At 26.7% G+C, this 21,618-nt stretch overlaps 3 protein-coding genes across 5 annotated transcripts; 2 read left to right on the top strand and 1 right to left on the bottom strand.

Moving 5' to 3' along the window:
- The first annotated feature begins 4 nt into the window (after positions 1 to 4).
- LOC149031779 (uncharacterized) lies at positions 5 to 7,282 on the top strand. The gene is made up of 8 exons (XM_089174725.1): positions 5 to 540; positions 642 to 1,324; positions 1,437 to 1,576; positions 1,684 to 1,851; positions 2,240 to 2,414; positions 2,531 to 2,795; positions 3,011 to 3,029; positions 3,117 to 7,282. The coding sequence occupies exons 1-8, from the start codon at positions 92 to 94 to the stop codon at positions 3,177 to 3,179; spliced, it is 1,962 nt and encodes a 653-aa protein (XP_089030851.1). The 5' UTR covers positions 5 to 91; the 3' UTR covers positions 3,180 to 7,282.
- On the bottom strand, positions 6,255 to 19,055 carry RanBPM (Ran-binding protein M). 3 transcript variants are annotated; one of them, XM_015322441.2, is made up of 9 exons: positions 18,824 to 19,055; positions 12,595 to 12,950; positions 11,712 to 11,899; positions 11,379 to 11,491; positions 10,589 to 11,026; positions 9,881 to 10,216; positions 9,529 to 9,712; positions 8,772 to 8,907; positions 6,255 to 6,549 (listed from the first exon to the last, which is right to left on the bottom strand). In XM_015322441.2, exons 1-7 carry the CDS (start codon positions 19,023 to 19,025, stop codon positions 9,579 to 9,581), a joined length of 1,767 nt encoding a protein of 588 aa, XP_015177927.2. In that variant the 5' UTR covers positions 19,026 to 19,055; the 3' UTR covers positions 6,255 to 6,549; positions 8,772 to 8,907; positions 9,529 to 9,578. The 3 variants fall into 3 exon arrangements, with proteins under 3 accessions (XP_015177927.2, XP_015177926.2, XP_015177925.2); XM_015322440.2 differs by having other exon boundaries at positions 8,613 to 8,907; XM_015322439.2 differs by lacking the exon at positions 6,255 to 6,549 and having other exon boundaries at positions 8,529 to 8,907.
- Positions 19,056 to 19,280: 225 nt separating this feature from the next.
- Positions 19,281 to 21,429, top strand: LOC107067177 (tRNA-splicing ligase complex subunit RTRAF). The gene is made up of 4 exons (XM_015322446.2): positions 19,281 to 19,682; positions 19,848 to 20,069; positions 20,155 to 20,250; positions 20,327 to 21,429. The coding sequence occupies exons 1-4, from the start codon at positions 19,622 to 19,624 to the stop codon at positions 20,689 to 20,691; spliced, it is 744 nt and encodes a 247-aa protein (XP_015177932.1). The 5' UTR covers positions 19,281 to 19,621; the 3' UTR covers positions 20,692 to 21,429.
- The last annotated feature ends 189 nt before the right edge of the window (positions 21,430 to 21,618 follow it).

Here is a 21,618-nt window from a genome sequence, read left to right on the forward strand (position 1 = left end):
TTAATGATATATATATATATATATATATATATATATATATATATATATATATTTGTATTTAATTAATTAACAAGATGTTGAAGATGAGCGTATGAAAATGGTAACGAAAATAGCAGAAAAAGAAAAATTAATAACAGACAAAGATAATGAAATAGCTCAATTAATAGAAAAGATACGAATGGGTGAAGGTGATTACGTGAGACCGGAAAAATCAGAATGGGATTTAATTAAAGAAAATTTCAAAGCACTTGATATAGAACTCAATGAAAAAAATCAATTAATTAAAGAATTGCAAGATACACATAAATCCAATACTGTTACATTATCGGCGTATATTACAGAATGTAATGAATTAAAATTAGCTAATAAGAATCTTATGGATATTAAAAATTCATTATTAAAAGAATGTAATATAAGAAGTGACGAGTTGAAAGAAAAATGTGAAGAAATAAATCAATATATTAAACAATTAGAACATTTGGATGAAAATATTAAAATAACAAATAACATGAGAATAGAAATTGAACAAATGAAAACAAAGTTAATATTAAATATTTCAATGATTTCTTTTGATATGTTTTATCTTTTGTATATATATATATATATATATTATTTTATTCTTGTTTTTTTTTTTTTTATAGATTGGATTCATTGCAAGAAGAAAATACTAAGCTGCGAAAGAAATTAGATGATGCTAATGAAATCATTTGGGAAAATAATAAATTAATGAAAGAATTAAAAGATAAACGAGAGGATGATAAACATAATTTTGCATCGAAGCTTCTTGAATATCATACCGTGCTTGCTAAAAGAGAAAATATAATTAATAATTTAGAAAATGAAAATTCATCCATAAACGATCAATTGAAATATGCGGAGAATAAAATTGTATCATTAAATGTAACGATGAAAGAATTACACGAACAAAATAATGAAATGAAAACGTTAGACATACTTTACGATTATATTTCTAAAGTGGAAAATAATAAAACACGATTGGAATCAAAATCAACGAAGTATAAATTGGAATTATTAAATTATGAAAATAGTAATAAAGAAAATGAAAAGAGATTGGTTAATTTTAAGAAAGAAAATCAAATGATACAGAAACATATTGACATTTTAAAAGAAAAATTGTCAACAAATTTGACAGAGGAAATTGTTGTTACCAGTGACGACGATTTGAAGCACAAATTACACCATCTTTCTAATGAATTATACAATAAAATAATAAATCTTAAAAATAAATCAAATATAAACGATAATGTTAATACAAATATAAAATATCATTCAAATGAACAAAATCTTCATGATAATCCTATAGGTCAGTATTATTTCTTTGTTTTTTTTGTTTTTAACACAATTTTAACTGTTTTACACAATACATATTTTATAATATATATATATAAATATATTTTTATAACAAACAAATATAGATAAAGATAATACAGAGAAACTCTTGAAAATACAAAATTTAATTCACGAAGTTGAAAATAAAAATGTAGAAATAGAAAAATTGAGAAATCGTGTCAATGATTTATCCGAAGAAAATGATAATCTTTGTAAACAACTTATGGTTTGTTTATTTATTTATATTATTTGAATTTATACATTTGAATTCAGTTTTATTATTATTATTATTTTTTTTTTTTTTTTAATTAATTTATGTGCAAACTAATACAGTTTCACAAGGAAAATTATGAAAATAAATTGACAATATTAAAGAAGAAATACGACAGCAGTATAAATGCTCTTCATAAGAAACATGAAGAAAACATAGAACATTTAAAAATGAATTTTGAACAAATTAACGGTGAAAAGATTATTTTTGATTCTGAGACTTGGTTGCAGGTATAATTCATATTTTTAGCCTTTGTTTACCACCCTTCCTGGAGTACCACGCTTACTACACCTGGGTCCTTTGGACCCGGGCGAGAAAAATTGTTATAAAAAACAAACTATTGCATAGATTTACTTGAACATTTTTTTTGACACTTCTTTAATACTTACTTCAAAAGACTATATAGGTTTAATAGCTTTAAATTAAATGTAAATATGTTTAAAAAAATTTGATCAAAGTTGAGAAAATGAAGAAAAGAAAAATCACTCAAGTTGCAAAAAAGTTCTGGGAGGGGGGTCCTTTGGACCAAGTGTGTGCTAAGCAAAGATTAATATTCTCATTTTTATATATTTCTATTCTGTAAATCATATAACAAAATATATTATATATATTATATAGTCATTAAGTATGAAAGAATTAAGAAATGTTCACAATCGAATTTATTCATTGATGAATAAATTGGACATGAATAATGATAATATCAATCAAAAAACAATGATAAATGTTAATAATAAAGAAGACTTAAGTGAAACATTAGATGAATTAAGGAATATATGTGAAAACGATAAAAAAGGTATGTTTAAACATTATAGATTATTTTGGAAAAAAACAAAAAAATGATTAAAATAATTACATGAATATATATATATATTGATTTTGTATGTATAATTAAATTAATATGTAATTTAGAAGATGCATCTACAGAGATACAACATAAACAGACAAAACTGCAAGAAGACAAATTAGGAATTTTAAAAAATCATAATTTAAAGCTTACAAAAAATCATGATTCGTTTAAAACATTGATGAATTTACAGAAACATTTTTTACATGATAAGGATGAAAATAAAAGTAAAGTAAAAAATTTCTTTCAAAATACTGCTAAGGAAGAAACGATATCTTTTGATTCAACAACTAATCATACAAATAAATACAAAAATATCTTAAATTCAAGGTATGCTTTGCATTTATAAATAATATTAATTATTGTAATTAATGTATTTTGTTATTAAATATTTCGTGTAATTATGATTATGTATAAAATATAACGTATGTTTGAAATGTTAGATTGAATGATGATGATGATGATGATGATGATGATGATGATAATAATAATAAAAAATATGCAAATAAAAATGTCGAATCAAAATCGATATCATCTGTTATCAGAGCAACGAAAAAAAATACCGTAAGTTGAAATAATAATAATAATATACTTGTATAAAATATTTAATGTATACATTAATATTTTTTTTTTTGTATATTTTAGATTGATTGGCAAAGAAATAATTTCATTTATCAATGTAGTGTACATCATAAAAAAAGTAACATTTGTTGATAAAAAGTATAAGAAGAAAAACTGAACTTTTTGAAGTGTATTTATAATACTTATATAACTTTTTAGATGAATATTTTTATTTGTTCTGTTATTGTTTATACGAATGAGATGATGATTATAATTAAAAAAAGAAACATCTTGTTTTTTTTTCTTTTCTAATGATAAAATGTTTGTTTAAAATGATTTTAATAAAATGTTTTATAACAGAAACAAAAACAAAAAGGGAAGTAGTAGTAGTAGTAATTTTTCTAAATTGATCCAACATTAATAAAAAAGGGTTTATAATTAATTGAAAGTCGAAAAGATCGAAAGTTGTAAAATGTGTTTTAAAACATAACGAATTGTATTGTGAACAATTATTTATAATATTACAATAAATATTGAAGATATAGAGAACCATCATAGTATTATCGTACAAAATCTGTAATATATAGATGCTGCACATGATGAATTGTTTAGTAAATAAATTACTAAACGTTTCAATGGTTTCTTCTTCTTCTTTACTTTACTTTTCATTTCTTTATTACTTTATTATTTTTTTAAATACTTATTTTGTATCTAAACACAGTTATCACTTCAACTACAGAAACAAATGCTCCATTATAGATAAAAACATGTAAGTATATACGTTAATATGTTGCGTGCATACAACATATAGTATGTAAAATCAGCGTTGTTGTTGAGATTAGAATTAATAACTATTATCGTTATTATGCAACTTTATGCAATAATACAAAATTTAGCGAGTATAAAAAATAGAAACATTTACTCTTATAAGCATAATAATTAATTTAAAATGAATAATATTATAATATGAAAAGCTTTCACAACTTGATATACTTATGTTTGTACTTTACTATTTCTAAGTTATACGTTTGTTTTATTTTATTTTTATTTTATTTTATTTTCAATTTATTTTCTTCTGAGAGAAAATATTTCATTGCAGCGTATTAGTAATGTGTAATACGATATATTACACGTTTGTTAGAAAAATAAACAAAACAAAATTATTACGTATCATAAAAATGTGATATAATGATACATGTAAAAAGCGAACATAGATAGATAAATGATAAAATTCTAATTAAACTATAAATTAAAACTAGATTAGCTAAAATGGGGGTGGGGGAATATAATTACTATTGTAAAATTGTATTTATTCTCGACAAGTAGTTATTGATCATGATGATGATGATGATGATGATGATGATATTGATAGCAATCTATTTTATTTCTCATTATTTATTTTTTTTTTTTTTTTTTTTATAAAAACACAAAAACTATATCTTTCATCAATTAAGAATGCAAAAAAATTCGAATGTAAAAATAATTTTGTCCACACCATTTTTGTATATAATATATAGATCTCATATAAGTAATGTTTAAACGGCATAGGATTATAATAGAAATATATATCTTCTGAATCCAAAAGAAAACAAACAAACAAACAAACAAATTCATTTAAACATACTACAAAATATACAGTATAATAATAACCTATATTAAATTTCATTCACTTATATAATTTAAAAAAATTTTTGTTTCAACTATGATATTCAAATTATTCTTGTTAATAATAATCGCAATTATTATAAGAGTAATAATAATGGAAAGTAATTTTTTTTTTTTACAGAATCAATTAAAAAATTGAATTAAAAAATAGTGTATAATTAGTATAATAATTTGCATGAGTATGAAGAGTCTCTTCAAGTAAATAAAAGAGAGAAAGAGAGAGATAGAGAGAGAGAGAGAGAGAGATTAATATTTTTTTTTATTGAATAAAACATTTCTCTTTTTTAATGAAAAGATTTTCTATTGCAATAAAATGATCAATGTTATAAATGTTAATTCGCATTATATAATAATAAGCATTGATTTTGTTCTAATGTAATATGAATATAATTTCATGAATATTAAATTAATTAATTAATTAATTAATTAATCTTGCTATAAAAAGGCAACAAACAAAAGAATTTCTTTGTTATCTTTTAAATCAGAGTAAGTATATGATTGTAAAATATATTTTTAACTTACCCGCGTAGTAATTCGTTATTTTTTAAGAGCATTCACTGAAAATTGTCTCTTTTCTCCCTATATATATATATATATATAGATATATATATATAGATATAATATATTAACTAATATTAAAAATTCAAATATTATTATTATATCCTTGCCGTGATTATAAATAAGCAACGTAGGATGTAATTAAAAAGAAAAGACATTTAAAAAAAAAAAAAAAAAAAAAGAAATCTTAATTTGATGTAATTAATAATTTGTAATTAACGACGTCGTTCTCTGATGAATGAATGAATTGTTTTTTTTTTTTTTGTTTAAATCACATTGAAAATGTGTGTTATCCAATCGAATTAACTAACACAACACTTACTCGTTGAATTTAAAAACAAACGATAAATATATATATTTTTATTATTACTTAAAACAAATGAAAGATACTTCGACTATTTCTTCATTACGAATTTAAACTTAACTTCTTCATTGATTGATACGCTCAAAATTATAGATCTTGTTAAAATGTAAAAGGTTAAATGTTAATGTTAATTCGTTAACAAAAAAGTCATACTTTGTATGACTTTTGTAAAATAAAGAACTGTATAAAGTAAAGAACTTACTTATTTAAAATATCGCGTTCGTTGAAGGAGACTCGCACTTTGGATCACTCATCAATATATATATATATATATATATATATATATATATAGTTATATACATATATATATATATATTAAGACAAAAACTTTTTACGATACGAAAAAAAAAAAATACAGATTTATAAATGTTGAGAGTGTGCTTTGTTGTTTTTTTTTCCAAATCATTATATTCGTTCATATTCTTATAATTCTAGCTATAGTACATAAAACAAACACTAAAAATCATCATTCAATTCGAGTAATCCTATTTTAATGTATCCTTGTATATATTTACTATATATATATATATATATATATATAGTAAATTATTGTATTTTAAACGTACGCTTTTTTTACGCCTAGCTGCATACAATTTTATTTTTCCTTCATTATTTGTTGTTGTTGTTGTTGTTATTGTTGATTTTTAATTTTTTTTTTCATTTTTATCTTTTTTTTTTTGTATATCTTTTTTTTCTTTAATAATATATAATATAATAATATACTATGTCGCATATAAAAAACAATTACTTAGTATAGAGTATAAGTTCGTTCCTTAGTTAAGTTTTTGTAGTATTTTTTTTGTGTTTTTTTCTTTCTTTTTTGTCTCATATTTATTTATTTATTTATTTATTTATTTATTTATTTATTTATATATATATATAAACGTAAGATCTCGTCCGTCTCTGAAATGAACGTGTTCCCTCGTTCCCCGAAAACTGTAAAAAAAATACGATTGGTGGATCAAAATGGTTCTAACAGCAGAACGCATTTTTTTTTTTTTTCTACTTTTGAGAAGCAGCAATGTGTGTGTGAAGGAGAACTGTCTATTTGAAAAAAAAAAAGATTTCTTATTTTCTTTCTTTCTTTTTCTTTCTTTCTTTCAAATTTTCTATTTTTAGGCATCAATGATAGTTAGATAGATAGATAGATAAGTTTTATTAGAAATAACGCAAAAAATATTAATAAAAAAAAAAAAAAGTGTAATATATATATATATTTTTTTGTTTTGTTTTGTTTATGTTTATGTTTTGTCATTCGTTTTATAATTAATCAATTGATTAATTAATAAAAATCACTTAACAAGTTGGCGCAAATGGTGACGGCTGTATAACTCTGTGTCACATTTATATATATTTTTTTTTTTTCATTTATCCTGCGTTAGCCCACGAATAATACGAAAAATGTACGCTAACTATTATAATAACTGTCATCATAATTATTTTAATTTATAAATACTATTTTTTTTTGTTTTTTTCATTCAATATTTTGTAAATTTTACAAATACATATATATATCGATGATGATAATACATTTTAAATACAAATTGGTTTTTGGTTTTTTTTTTTTTTTTTCTAAAGAAGATTTAGAAATCAAAAAAAAAGAAGAAATAAAAGAAAAAAAAATATGCGTCAACGTGTTAAATGTCGCAGAGAGAGAGAGAGAGAGAGAGACAGACATGCGCGTGGTGGTGGTGGTGGTGTCACACAAAAATTGTTTTACCATGAAAAGAAAATATTATCCTTTGACGAAACATTTTGCATAATGAAAAATATCGTACATATATATATATAATTTATATAAAATTTAAATAATAATAAATTTAGAATTCTTTTTTATTTTCAATTTGGCAAAACGAGTCTTGGGACATCCCTTCTTCCTGTATTATCCTAGGAAAATTTTGTTTTTAACGTAAAACAATTCTAATTTTTCAAATTGCATATCATCGTGTGTCTGTCTGTGTGTGTGTGTGTGTGTGTGTCTGTGTGTACGCGAGTGTGTATATTCTTATTTTCTTATTTTCTTTTTTCTTTTTTTTATCTTTCTTCTTTTTTTTTCCTTTTTTTTCTTCTTCTTCTTCTTTTTCTTCTTCTTCTTCTTCTTCTTCTTCATACAATGATTTTTTACTAGACATTATTATTATTATTATAATATAATTTATAATTTAATGATAATATTTTTGTTTTTTGTGTTTTTTTTTCTTTTCGTTTCCAAGTAGAATCAACAATGTATCGATCGCATATATATATATATATATATATATACATATATATACATATATATATATATATATATATGTATATAATAATCGGCTATCAAATCTCACAACGCACCAAGGATCAGAGAGCATTTTGTATGTTGTTATGTTATCTTTTTTCTTTTTCTTTCTTTTGTTTTTGTTTTTTTTCTATAAAGAGAGTAAGAAGATAGAGATAGAGAAAAAGAGAAAGATGTTAATAGATAGATAGATAGATTGTTAAATAGAATGATCCCGGGTTTTCGACTTACTCTGCAAAAAAGTAAACCTTGTGGTCGATCAAAGTGCTGTAAGAATCTACTATTACTTATTTTTCTTTTTTTCTTTTTTTTTTTTTCAAAATGTAATTTTTAACGAATTTCAATTACGAATGTTAATACAATTATCTCTATCATTTTAAGAGTAATTTTAACGTTTAAGTTGCTTATTCCTGTACACCCTTTCTTTCTTTATTTATTTAATTTTATTTTTGTGATAATTATATTGCACTAATTTTCAGGAATATACAACTTGCCCAGAAATATATGAATATATAGAATAAGGATAGAAGATATATATATATATATATCTATATATGTATATATATATATATATCGGATCTTACAAAAAAAAAAAAAAAGATTAAAAAGAAGTGACATAAAATAATAATAATAATAAGAATAAGAATAATAATAATATAATAAGAATAATATAACAATATAATAATAATTATAATAGTGTGTAATGTAAATCTACCAGCCTTACTTGACAACCATTTGGAAACGAGGGAACACACACCGATCTGCCGCTTTAATTTTTCTGCTCTTTTAATTCATAGCGGATTCCAAAGTGACTGTCCCCCTTTCCCCCAATTTAAGCTAAAAATGTGAAGTGTCATTTTGGTTGGCAGGTTTGAAGGTTCACCTTGTGTCGTGTCTGTGGTGTGAGATCGCGCCGAGTCACCGACAAACAAATGCGGTTACTCTAGCTAAAGAGGCACGCGACATCGCGATGTTGCTGCGTCAACAAAATAATCTGCTCCACGTTCCGTCTTCGCATCCTAAAATATTACTTTTTATTAATAATACAAATTACTAAACATATTATTTTCAAGATGCTCGATTAGAAAAATGTATTTTTCTTTTTTTTTTTTATTGGTTTAACGATAATTGAATCAACGTTCATTCAACAAATCTACCAACTCTTACATTGTACAATTAACACGTTGACTGCCGTGGGAGGCCACCGGTTACCAGCGATGCATAATGCAAAAATTCATGTTGGCGCCTTGGTCAAAGTCACGTAAAATTCGCGCGACAGCCAACGTGTTAAATAAAACTATTAAAAATCGTAATTTTATTTAAAACTGATAAAATAACAATTATTGTAAATAATATTAATTATTTTAACAAGAATAGATAAAAAAATATAATCATGTGTAACCACCACCAATGGAAATAAAGTTAATTTTTCTAAGAAAACTTAATATTTTTAATAGGTTGAATGCCACGAGGGGCACCGGGGGGTGCCCAGATTAATAGAAACATATTTCCACATCGTGGCACCACGGACAATCCTGATAAAATTGACGTGGCATTCAATCTGTTAAAGTAAATCAACTCGACATTGGATGATAGTTTTTCTTGAATTATAAAAATAATAATTTATTATAAAAACTCACCATACACGAGCTGGTAGAAGCGGAGGACGTGGGAGCAGAGGGAGGCACCGTCAATATTGAATGATATTATCTACAACCGCGAAACCGCACGCGCCAAGACCAGCAGTTGACATCAAGCGAACTAATTCTCTCGCATGAGATGCTGCTACTTCTAAAGGTGGTCGACGAGGTAGATTGCTAGATTCTACAATGAACAATTTCAAGATAAAAATGTCACATAGAAGAATCGAAATGAAATAAACAAATGTTAGATTTAATTGAAAATTGTTTTGATCACATTTATAATTATAAACATTTATTATTAATTTATTGAAAATGAAAACGAATAAATTTCTTCTTAATGTATCATTACCAAGTATTGCAGAATTCAACCTCGCGCAAACGGTTTCTCGTTGTTGAGGATCCAATTGCCAACCAACAGGCGAGTTCCATGGATTTGCGTATGCTAAGAGACTGAAAGCATCTTGTAACATTTTTTTATTTCCTTCATTCTTGCCATGCTGTTGTCTCAAATGTATCGATTGGGAATATAGTTGTCTACCGAAGTCCAACATTTTTTCAATTGCTTGTTTATTACCACCGCACAATTGCTTTTTAGATTTATTCGCAATAACGTCATTGTTAATGCTGCAATTGCCGTTTTGTTGTTGTTGTTGTTGTTGTTGATTTTGGTTGGCACCATCGATCTCTGCGAACAGAGATGCAAAATCTTAATGCTCTCGAAAGTTTCACTCACACACAGTTAGGCGTAAAATAATAATAATAATAATAATAATAATAATAATAATAATAATAATAATAATCATCATCATCATCTATGGAACTAAATGCTTATCCAATAAAAGATTTCAAAACCTTCAGAGAATATATATCCTTTTTATTTTTATACTCACCAATATATGTAATTCAATAAAAGCACACATGCAAAGAAAATTCTTAATAAAAAATAAAATATATAATCGCTATTTTAATGTGTATGTATGTGTGATCATTAGTTATAATAGTATAAAAAGAAAAAAATAAGAATTTTAAATAGATATAGAGAAGGAGTATTCCTCACCCATATCCATGTCTTCTCCATTTTGACACTTGAAACCGTTCGCATTAAGATTACCATTTTGATAACCATTACTATTCTTGATACCATTCATCGTACCCATATTATTATCTTCCATGTCGACGTCTTCTTCGATCTGGCCGTTAACAAATTGCTGCTCCGTTGCACCACCGTTCATCGTGTTATTAATATTCATTTCTTCTACATTACCGTTCGCCGACGATTTCGCATAAGCTTTGGTAGATTGTATGACACTAGTCTGGTTAACGTTGCTACTAGTTTGACAGACTTCTGAATCACTTCCGTTTACCATCTCGACGAACTGACGACATTTTAATGCAAACAACAAATTAGGGTCCCGTTCTAGAAGTCCAGGATATAATCGGCTAGTTAAATCTATTGCTTCGCCCATACGTCCAGCCAATACGAGTTTTAAAATCCCTACAAATTAATATTACAAAAATACAACATTGCAATGATATGTGCCTGGTAATTATAACTGTGGACTGAATCAAAAAATGAGAAATAATTTATTTCATATAATATATAATAAATCATAAAATCAATTTGTTCAATTTTATGACTTAAATTGAGTAAAAACATTGTTGAATGTTACAAACACGCAATGTAAAACCAGGTTAACTCAATATAGCCAGAGTTATAAATGTAATACAAATTTAAAAAAAAAAAAGAAAAGAAAAAAAGAAATTATCCACTGTCATAATTAGCGGCACATATCAATAATTAATAAATAAGAGTTAATAGATAAATGTTATTTACCTAACGTACTTACTTTGTCTATTTTTAATGGAATTGAAGTCCTCCTCAAAGACTTGGCCCGTGCTGTTGGCGAAGGCTTCGGCGGTGGCGCAGTACCCGTGATGGACGAGATACGTAGACACCATTCTGTCGAATTCGTACACACCTTCGTTACTCTCGAGACGATTATTCCATGAAGATTTTCAGCTAACTTCCCCGGAAGAGGTCTCGCAAGTCGAAGGATTCTTAATGAACGACATTGACAAGTGGAGGAGGAAGAAAAACAATCACGGAGAAGAAAAGGAAGCACGGCCAGAGAGTGCGTAAGTGTCACGGATCCGTCTTGCTTTTCTGGGTGAATACGTACTTGTGAAGGACGGCCTGCCACTGACCCTGGCCATGATCCGGCGTCGGAAAGTTTATGATCTGTAATCTCGTTCGTACGCGCAGTTCATTCATCATATCCCCGATGTCGAAGACAAATGGTGATTGCCCGAAGTTCGCATCCACTACCTCCCCTGGTGTCTGCAGACCAACCGTTGGATAGAGATTTGGCTGCAATATCAAACAAAACAAAAAAAGAACTATTATTTCATCAATTACCTACAAAATACATCTATACAAGAGTTGGACGTGGATAGTAATAGTAAAATAATCGGGTAGAGGATGATTATACTTTAACAAAAATAAGATAAAAATTTGAATATGATTAGATTGTCGTTATTTCGATTAGCCATCTTTGTGCGAAATAGTATTGATAAATATTAACAGTAATATATGATTTGAATTTGTCTTTTATTATCTATTATTATTATTTTACATTATTACCTCGATAGTATCGTCAACATCTTCAATATCGGTGAACATTCCTTCATCATATTTTTCTTCTTCCATATTGCAAATAACCAAGTAATATATATATATATATATCAATGTACTCAAGATTAAAATATCTTACTTCAATGTGAAACGAATAGAATCGAACTAATACCGTTTCTCTGATACACTGTGACTTCTACGATACTTCCCATAATAATGTCATTAATGTTTATCAACACTATCTCTTATACAGATAATCGATCATAATAACTAGTCAATTGTTCAAACATTAAAGTCAAATAACGTTTTCTCGAAAACACGAAATTTCAAATAAACAAAGGTTGTATTCAATTTTTATCATATTTTTACAAGTACAATCATCAACCCAATAATCGATAAAAAAAAATTAATTTCATGAAAATTATACTTACAGGAAGATCCGTAAAAGCTATTCCAAGGTGGTGACCATTTTTAGTATAAAATGCAGTGTTATCAACAAGATTAACACCACAACCAATGACGTCTCCTGTGGTGAATGTAGGTCCATATGGTTGACCCGTACCCGACGAACAAAAGCTGTGGCCATCATCTCCATGATATCCATATGAGTGCTTGTCCCATCCTGGTAATCTATTAACGTTCACGCCATGCGCTGAGAGCCCTATACCCATGTATCCATCTCTTCCTTTGCTCACAATCTTCACTTCAAAATAATACAAGCCACAGGATGCAGGTATAGAATGTGTTGTACGAACACTAGCTGCGTCTTTGTGTGTTTTTCCGTAACCTGTAAAAAAGAAATCATTTTAAAAACACACGTCTATTCTTTTATTTTGTAATGTACTTTTTGTTCCTCAAACATGTTAAGTAATTTTTTTTTTTTTTTTATTAAACATTCCACAAAAATTTAATTTGTATTTAAATTAAAAACTATTGTTTCAATTATAATAATTATTAATATCTAACACAATATTATAAGAATATAATTTAAAAATGACCTTGTATAAATCCAAACTATTCCAAACGATTTTATACACTTACATACACACACACACACACACACACATCAGCAAGAGTAGCAGGCGACACAGCAGAGCAGACATACAAAAATCTTACATTGTTAAAGAAAGAAGAAATATTATCTTATAAATTATGCAACGACAGTGATGCTCACTTTTCATCTCACTTTTCCCTAATAACATGCACGCAACCATGCATATACGTTCTTCTAATACTTGAGTCTATATAGAAATACTTCCTCTTCTTACATGCAACGTGAAGATAATAATACACAGAATGATAATAATATTAAAAGGTGATAAAACATATATATGTGTACGTTTTAAGAATACCCTATCGCTATATGCATTATAGAGAAAGCTAAATAATTACTACAAAAAAGTCAATGCACTGAATATTAAATATTTATGCATACACATATTCATTTTACATATAAACAGTTAGATTTTCAAGCGAAAACTGATACGAGGAGAATATAATAATAATAATAAAATTTATTATTATTATTATTATTATTATTATTGTTATTATAAGCAATAGAAATTATAGATATACATCTTCTGTTTTGTAGAAGAGTCTATTGAGTTTGAACTCTGAGGCAATATGAGTAGCCACGTCCATGAAAATCGATAATTTTTGCTTCCTCTTTTTTTCTTTTTCATGAGAAACAATAATTGTAAAGGAAACTAAGCTTTATGTTTGACATAGGAAATTAGAAATTAGATCTTCAAACAAAAATACAAATTGGGTAAAGCTAGCTAGGCCTTACTATATAATCAAATTGCAAGTGGGTCACTATGTCACCACGTCGCATCGATGCAACATCTCTAGCTTGCTTACATACTTACATAGATACATACATACATACATACATATACATATACAATAATATTAAAATGTTGTTAGTAAAAAAAATCCCATTAAAATCATATGTCTTATGTATCTATGTGTATTTTGTATCTCTTATCTCATATATGTATATATATATATATATATAAACACAATAATTATATTCATATGATTTTTATGAATCATTTGAATTGCATATATAAACAAAAATACAACATCAATACTTAGAGAAAAAAAAATATCTTTTAATATGCTTCAAAAATATATTGTTAATATTCTATTAAAAATGTTATAAAATAATACAAAATGGATGAAAAGTGATGGTTGCTTATTACGAAATAAATCCTAAAGAGAGCTACATAACGAATTATTAACGACAGAAATAGCGGCTTTACTAAGCGAAGACTACGAACGAACGTTCTAAATCTAACAACGTAAATCGATTTATGTAATTCTTAGATATCTCATAGGTCCTCCATTAGCCTAAACATTTTTTTTTCTATCTTTCCTTTTATAGAGTAAGTTTAAAACAACGTTGGAAAATTAATCACGTATCTTAGGCGAATCCTATTTCCGTATTAAATAAAACATTACTTAGGCTTAAACGTTGTGAATAAATAATGAGAAATTAAATATTAGAAATGAAATTATTCATTCTAATATCTAAATGCATAATAGATGTCACTATAAGGTAAAGATTGTTATTATTATTATGTACATTGCAATAGATTCAATGATGTATTATACAATTACTTATGCTTTTGTAATTATATAATATAAAAGAAAAATAATTGACGATAAATTCTTATGCACAAATAATGTTCGTAAATATAATATTCTGTATATATATATATATTAAACGGCCATTAATGTTGCATCAATCAGCCTAGAATTATAATAAAATAATATTATTATTATTATTTAAACAAATTTCGAGAAGATAAAATAAATGAATAAAAATGTATTATTTTCCTGTTAATTAAAAAAAAAAATCCGTTAATGCATTGTTTAATGATCGTGAATTTATAATAAATATTCTGTCTTTATACTGGATACAACTTACAGACCTTCATGTGAAAATTCTCATGATACATGATTTCTCCTTACATCTGAATAGATATTACGCCTACACAGTATACGTGAATAAAGAATCAGTAAAGCTTTCGATTATATGAAGCGAATCATGTAATAAAAAATAAATTGTTCAATAAGTTGATACAACATTTTTGTAAATTTATTTCAACAATTAGAAATTCGTTAACACTAGATATTCCACCATTTTTACTATACCTATTACTACCACACTAGTCAAATTGACTCTGGTGTATAACACAAAAAATGTTTAACAATAATAATTTTAATAGATAAATGGATTTATAGATATTTTTAAATAACAAAACGTTTAATTATTTACAGAACTCAAATGTTACATGAAGTGTAAAGGAAAAGTGACAAATGAAATACCGATTATAATATTTCCTTAGAATATTTCAATGTCTTCCTCCAGGATGAGAATATCAATAATATTCAAATATACACATATATATATATATATTTCTATTGCATATAATTTTTAACCATTAACGTTTGAGAGATCTAATAAGTCCTTGTAAAAAAGCCAAAGAAAATTTTCGATCCGTATATTTCTCGCTAAAGTGCAACTATCCACTATCAGAATAAGATATAACTATACGCGGTAAAAGATTCAAATGGTCAAAGTCATCTAGATTCTAATATAAAACTGTAAATCCATACGCACAAACGATCAATGAAGTTAACTTACAAGTTTATTTTTCATGTTGTTTTATTTAAACACGAATATTTTTATGATCCTATATCAAATATAACATTAAAATTAAAAGAAAAATTTCAATGATAAATAATCCATCATGAGACGAAGAATGCAATGATTTAAACATTTCTGATTGGTCAATATCAATGTGGAAAGTAAGAATTGAACCTATCAGGAATCAGTCGAGAAATTCGCCTACGTTAACCATTGTTTTTCTTTCATAATCTATTTTCATATACGTATTGCAACTTTATATGATGATTTGCTAATATGATTAGCTAATATCTTTCTATAACATATATATATATATATATAAAAATAATGTAAAAATGATAATGTAAAATTGTTTAAGAACTTTGTATTCTAGTATGCAATTTTCATTTTGATATCTAAATGAACTAGTATCTAAGAAACATTTTGTAGAATATATACATATATGTACATGCCTAAGCCGAAAAGAGATAAGCGCGCGCGCACGCGCACTTACGTCGCAAGAAGACGTGCGTGCGCGTGTGTGTGCACACACGTTGCAAGAAAGACGTATCTCCTTTATGCAAACGAAACTGCGCACGGTTTACTCGTATCTACACGTGGGATAAGTTCCAAGGCAGGCACGATTTAAATCTCGCTCTTGCTGGATACAATAAAGCCATTAAACGCCACCAGTCGTCGTGGTAGTCGTCGTCGTCGTCGTTGTCGTCGTTGTCGTTGTCGTAGTCGTCGTCGTAGAGATCACGGTCGTCTTCATTTATCGAGAGATGATATCGAGAAATGATATGCTAACTGATACTCTTAGATTTGATTTAAATACCAAGCATGTTTATAAGTATGTTTCTTTCTTTTTCATTTGATGTTTTTTCAAACGAGATTTCATGTCATTTGTACGACAATATTTATCATGTTAAAACAAATATATATATATGTCATTCTTACAGCATATTATAAATGTATTGCATGTATGTTATATATGTATTTTCAAAATCGAATCATTTAATCGTTCCATATTTATTTGGTATTAAATGAATAATTGATTGAATTTTCAAATAAATAAAATATTTGAAAAATAATCCCGCCCGATAACTAAAAAAAAAAATAAAATCATATAGTTTTCGATTTGCTCACACAATCAATAAGACCCAAAGCGATTAAACAAACGGCCTTGCTATTTCTGCCGCACTACTACGAGCGATGAGACTGTTGTTCCAAAAATATTGTGGAATAATATTTGACATGACTCCACATTGCCTTCGTTCATTTCCTATTCGTAAATTGAACGACATTTAATAATAACTACACTAACGAATTATATACACGGTGCTGTCAAAAAGAAAAAAAGAAAAAAAAACCCTGTAAGTATAAATCGTATATAAGAGATACTATTTTTAACATTTTTTACGCACTTATATTTAATACAAATGAAAAAGAAATATATATATATATATATATATAAAAGACATGTTCTGTATTTTATCATTTAAAAAATATTAACAAATAAAATAAGAAATATTAAAAAGAAATGTAAAATAACTATCATCGCGTGTTCTTATCGTTCCTTTTCGATTACAAAGGAGTCTCCATCATCGTCGTTGTCGTCATTGTCGTCATCGTCGCATTGCGTTTGTAAAATCGTATGTTTCACGCTTGGAGAATTCATCGATAATAGGGATAGAATAGAAATGATTTGTCTATGTTAATATATTGACTTTTTTTTTTACGTGCTTTGTTAAATAATAATAACAACGAATTTTTAAATATTTATTTTTAACTATAAACAAATAATATTAAAAAATTTTCTCTAAGTTTGCCATTAAAATACTATTAATTATTGTATTCCACTCCATCGATAAGTTATCAAACGGTAAATATCATATATATACATATACATATACTCTGTGGACATGCTGAACAAATTTATGCAATAAGAGAAGTTGACAAAATATTTCAAATACGATGTAAGATAATAGATAAAATCGAAGATTATTCGAAAAGCATAATAATTCCTTCGTCATGGTTGCGGTCATGATCGATTAACTCGAGAAAGGAAACAGGATATTATTAGTAATGATAATTATCAGAGTAGAGAAAGATAAAGATAAAAAGAGAGAAAGAAAGAAAGAGAGAGAGAGAGAGAGAGAGAGAGAGAAAGAGAAAGAAAGAAAGAGGAATTAAGAAACACGCATTCGATAAAAACGAAAATGAAAGCTCTTTTCTATAAAGGAACCGTCGTTGGATTATTTCTTTCTCGGTTCCTTGTGTTCAACTGCGTACACGTTCATGCATTACACGCACACGCATTGCAATATACATGGCATGCAACGTTCGGACGCATTCACAGCTGTCCATTGAGAGAGATCGGAACGTGTATTTTGTTATCTTTTATTTCTTTTTTTTTCTTTCCTTCTTTCTCTATAAAGAATGTTCTTTTTTATATGCACACGCTTAATTTGTTTCTATGCCGTATATTTGTGTACGCGATTTGCGTGCATTAGCAGCAATAACAGTAATAGCAATGACAGCAGCAGCAGCAGCAGTAACAACAGCAGTAACAGTAACAATAAGAATAATATAGTGAAGCAAAAGATTAAGCAAGTCAGTCCATCAATAGATGTAGAACTATCGCGACACAAGGATAAAGAAAGAAGACTACGAGGAGGATCTTTGTCATCGTCGTTATCAAAAATAAGTTAAACAGTCAACACGAGGAACATATTAAGGTTTGCATCGACGCAGAGACAGAAAGAGAGACCACGAGCGATCAGCTGATTCCTTTGTTTAGGTCGCTGACACACGCGAAAAAAGAGCTCTGCCATTTTCAATCAATATTTCGCTTCTGTCCGGGACCAGCCCGACGAGCTCGGACTAGTCAATCGTTTTAATTAATCAAACATTGATACTCGATAATTACTTAGATATTTTCATTTAACGAATATAGTTGATTTTGGTAAGAATTTAAATGCATCACTCCCTGGACGGAGGATCGAGAGAGAGCTTTCACGTACCTTTGTAGTGAACGCGAAGATTATTTTGTGACAGTCCTATGTAGTTGTACTTGTCTTTTGGACTCCAAGATCTCGGTAATGGTGTTTCCTCTTCGTTCACCATCGGATAAAGCATTTTTAGTCGATCCACAACTTGACTCTGTCCACAATTTGTCCTCGAAGGCTCCATAACAATCCGTTCCTCGCTGGTGGCCGCCATCATTGCACTCTGCAATCCCACTCTGCTATCAGATAGAAATGTGATTGCGCACACGAGTCGCGCAACTCGCCTTCTACCAATGAGCACGTTGCATATAATATCTAGATTGGAATACAATTATTCGTAAATTTTGTTTTGAGAACGATTATCGACTTTCTCATATATCGATTATCTCGAACTATTTTCTACTTGTTTAATTCTTTCTTTTATTATTCTTTTTCCAATCTTTTTGAAAATTTTACTTCTTTTTCTCGACCAATCAGAAATTATGATTTTTGTTAAAAGCGCCATATTGAAAATATATATTTAGAATAGTCTTTAAGTATATACATATTTAATTTCATCTAGTCCTTTATTCATTGTATAAGAATGTTATGAACATTTTGGTATACCGCAGAAAATACATTATTTATAAATTAATGAAATATATTTATATATAAAAGATAATCTCTTAACAAGACACGAATTGAACATCTAGTGGACAGTGCCAACTAGCGATTCTCCACATTATCAAGAACTGATGTAAAAGACTGCTAGATTTCACAATTAACATTATTAATAAATTATTATTATATTTTTTGTTTGTTTGAAAAACTACAATGTTTAAACGTAAATTAAAAGCTATTGGATATTTGGAATGGGATAAAGTTAATGGAAATAGTAAGTTATTACATTTATATACACTTATTAGTCTTTCAGAATTGCATACGTTTCAATATTTTCTTTCAAAAAAGTTATTTTCATTGTTTTGAATTAGACTATATATAGAGAAGATAATTAAATCAAATATTTAAAACAAATATTTAAAACAAATCTATTTCTTAGATACTGAACATTTTCGTAAAGTTGTCGTATGGTTGGAAGACCAAAAAATTCGACATTATACTATTGAAAAACGCAATGATTTACGAGATATTAAGTCTGATAAATGGCCAGAGGCTTTCCAAAAATATTGTAAGGATCTCAATTGCCCATTAACTACTAATCCACTTGACCAGTTGGAATGGCTCATTACACATGCAGTCAACTTAGTATATACTGATAATTGTAAGTCAAAAATATAGCTATGCTAAATATACTTAAATCTAATGTAAATTTAATATATCTAACAAAAATGTTATATTTGTCATAGATAAAAAACTTAAACAAGTTACTGAAAGTAAAAAAACTAAACAAGAATCTATAAAACCAAGTTTGAAATTAACAAATCCATTAGATAATTTAGATTGTAAGTATTATCTCAATGTTCCATTTTGAATATCATATTTGATAAAAATGTATTAATGATTTACTTTTTACTTTAGTTTACAGCAATGAATTTAAAAATGGCGTTAATACTATAGCCAAACTCTTGAAAATTCCAATACATTCTGATCATTTTATTACGCTTGAGGGTTGTAGCAAACTCGTATGTAATCGACTAAATCCAGCAGCAATTGCAAATCCTGATACTGTTATTGTCAAAGGCAAGCCATTTCCAATTACAGATACTAAAGCTGGTGTCAGTTTAGGCGATGTTGTTTTAGATAATAATGCTTCATATTTAACATTGTTATTCACTCATGATTTAAGGAATTTACAAACTAAGATTAATGAATTGATTGTTTTTATGCAAAATCATACAGCCGATCCTAAAACTAATACCAAATTAGGAAAAGTTGGAAAATAATGTGTATTATATAAAATTTGTCTTATATAATGTACAACAATATTGATCTATTTATATCTAATCGATTATTATTATCTTAATATACATGCTTTATTAATGTCTTTTGTAACACGTCATCAAATTTATTAGTTACAGATATTAATGAGTTAAACGAGTAATTTAAATTACAGACTTTTCCTAATATAATGATATATTTTACAAATGAATCATATAGTCTGAATTTTTGAGTAACTTGTTTGATATGACGTGAATATAAAATTGAATAGTAATTATCTTATCAAACTTTATAAATAATTATTAGAAAAAATAGAAGGAACCCTTTATTACTTTGATATTGTATTTAAATTAAAAATACTACTTGTCTTTATATGCAATTAGTATTACATAGAACATAATACTCATTAAAAAGTTAATAATTTAGATTTTTAAATATTGTTGATCAATATAAAATGAATCTTTTAATTTAAGCAATTAAAAACATCACAATGTATAGATATTATATAAAATATATATTTTAGTGTAATACATAAATAAATGAAAAATATTGAATTGTATCAAAACAACAATTCCTGCTAAAGCCATAATTAAACAATAATTTAACTCATGAATTTATATACTATAACTCTATTTAAACTATACATTATTTATGTTCATTTTTGTACTGTTGTGTTAATTTAATATATACACAACATGTTATTCAAATTTGTAATAAATTTGTATAATATAAGTGAGATATAAGATATTTTTCTTCATTCAACTTTGATATTAACATTAATTTTAAGTGAACAAATAATTGTGCTTTATTGCTAATTGAATATTTAATAAAATTAATATTCTACAATGATGAAATAAGTTTTGTTGTATAAGTACTTTACTATCCTCAAATGTAATTATATAAAATAAATTATATTTCACAATAAAATAATA

The sequence above is a fragment of the Polistes dominula genome, unplaced genomic scaffold (genome assembly GCF_049000335.1).
Source record: "Polistes dominula isolate Pdom_NZ unplaced genomic scaffold, Pdom_raw_medaka contig_16, whole genome shotgun sequence".
Lineage (NCBI taxonomy): Eukaryota > Metazoa > Arthropoda > Insecta > Hymenoptera > Vespidae > Polistes > Polistes dominula.

Bases quoted from the DNA above. Each gene is read 5' to 3' on its own strand.
- LOC149031779 (XM_089174725.1), top strand. From the start codon at position 92: ATGAAAATGGTAACGAAAATAGCAGAAAAAGAAAAATTAATAACAGAC. The intron at 1,577-1,683 runs GTTTGTTTATTT...AAACTAATACAG, and splicing joins ATCTTTGTAAACAACTTATG to TTTCACAAGGAAAATTATGA. The intron at 2,415-2,530 runs GTATGTTTAAAC...TATGTAATTTAG, and splicing joins ATGTGAAAACGATAAAAAAG to AAGATGCATCTACAGAGATA.
- RanBPM (XM_015322441.2), bottom strand. From the start codon at position 19,025: ATGATGGCGGCCACCAGCGAGGAACGGATTGTTATGGAGCCTTCGAGG. The intron at 11,900-12,594 runs GTAAGTATAATT...TTGATATTGCAG, and splicing joins TAGCTTTTACGGATCTTCCT to CCAAATCTCTATCCAACGGT. The intron at 9,713-9,880 runs GTAATGATACAT...TGTTCATTGTAG, and splicing joins GTTGAATTCTGCAATACTTG to AATCTAGCAATCTACCTCGT.
- LOC107067177 (XM_015322446.2), top strand. From the start codon at position 19,622: ATGTTTAAACGTAAATTAAAAGCTATTGGATATTTGGAATGGGATAAA. The intron at 19,683-19,847 runs GTAAGTTATTAC...TCTATTTCTTAG, and splicing joins GGATAAAGTTAATGGAAATA to ATACTGAACATTTTCGTAAA. The intron at 20,070-20,154 runs GTAAGTCAAAAA...TATTTGTCATAG, and splicing joins CTTAGTATATACTGATAATT to ATAAAAAACTTAAACAAGTT.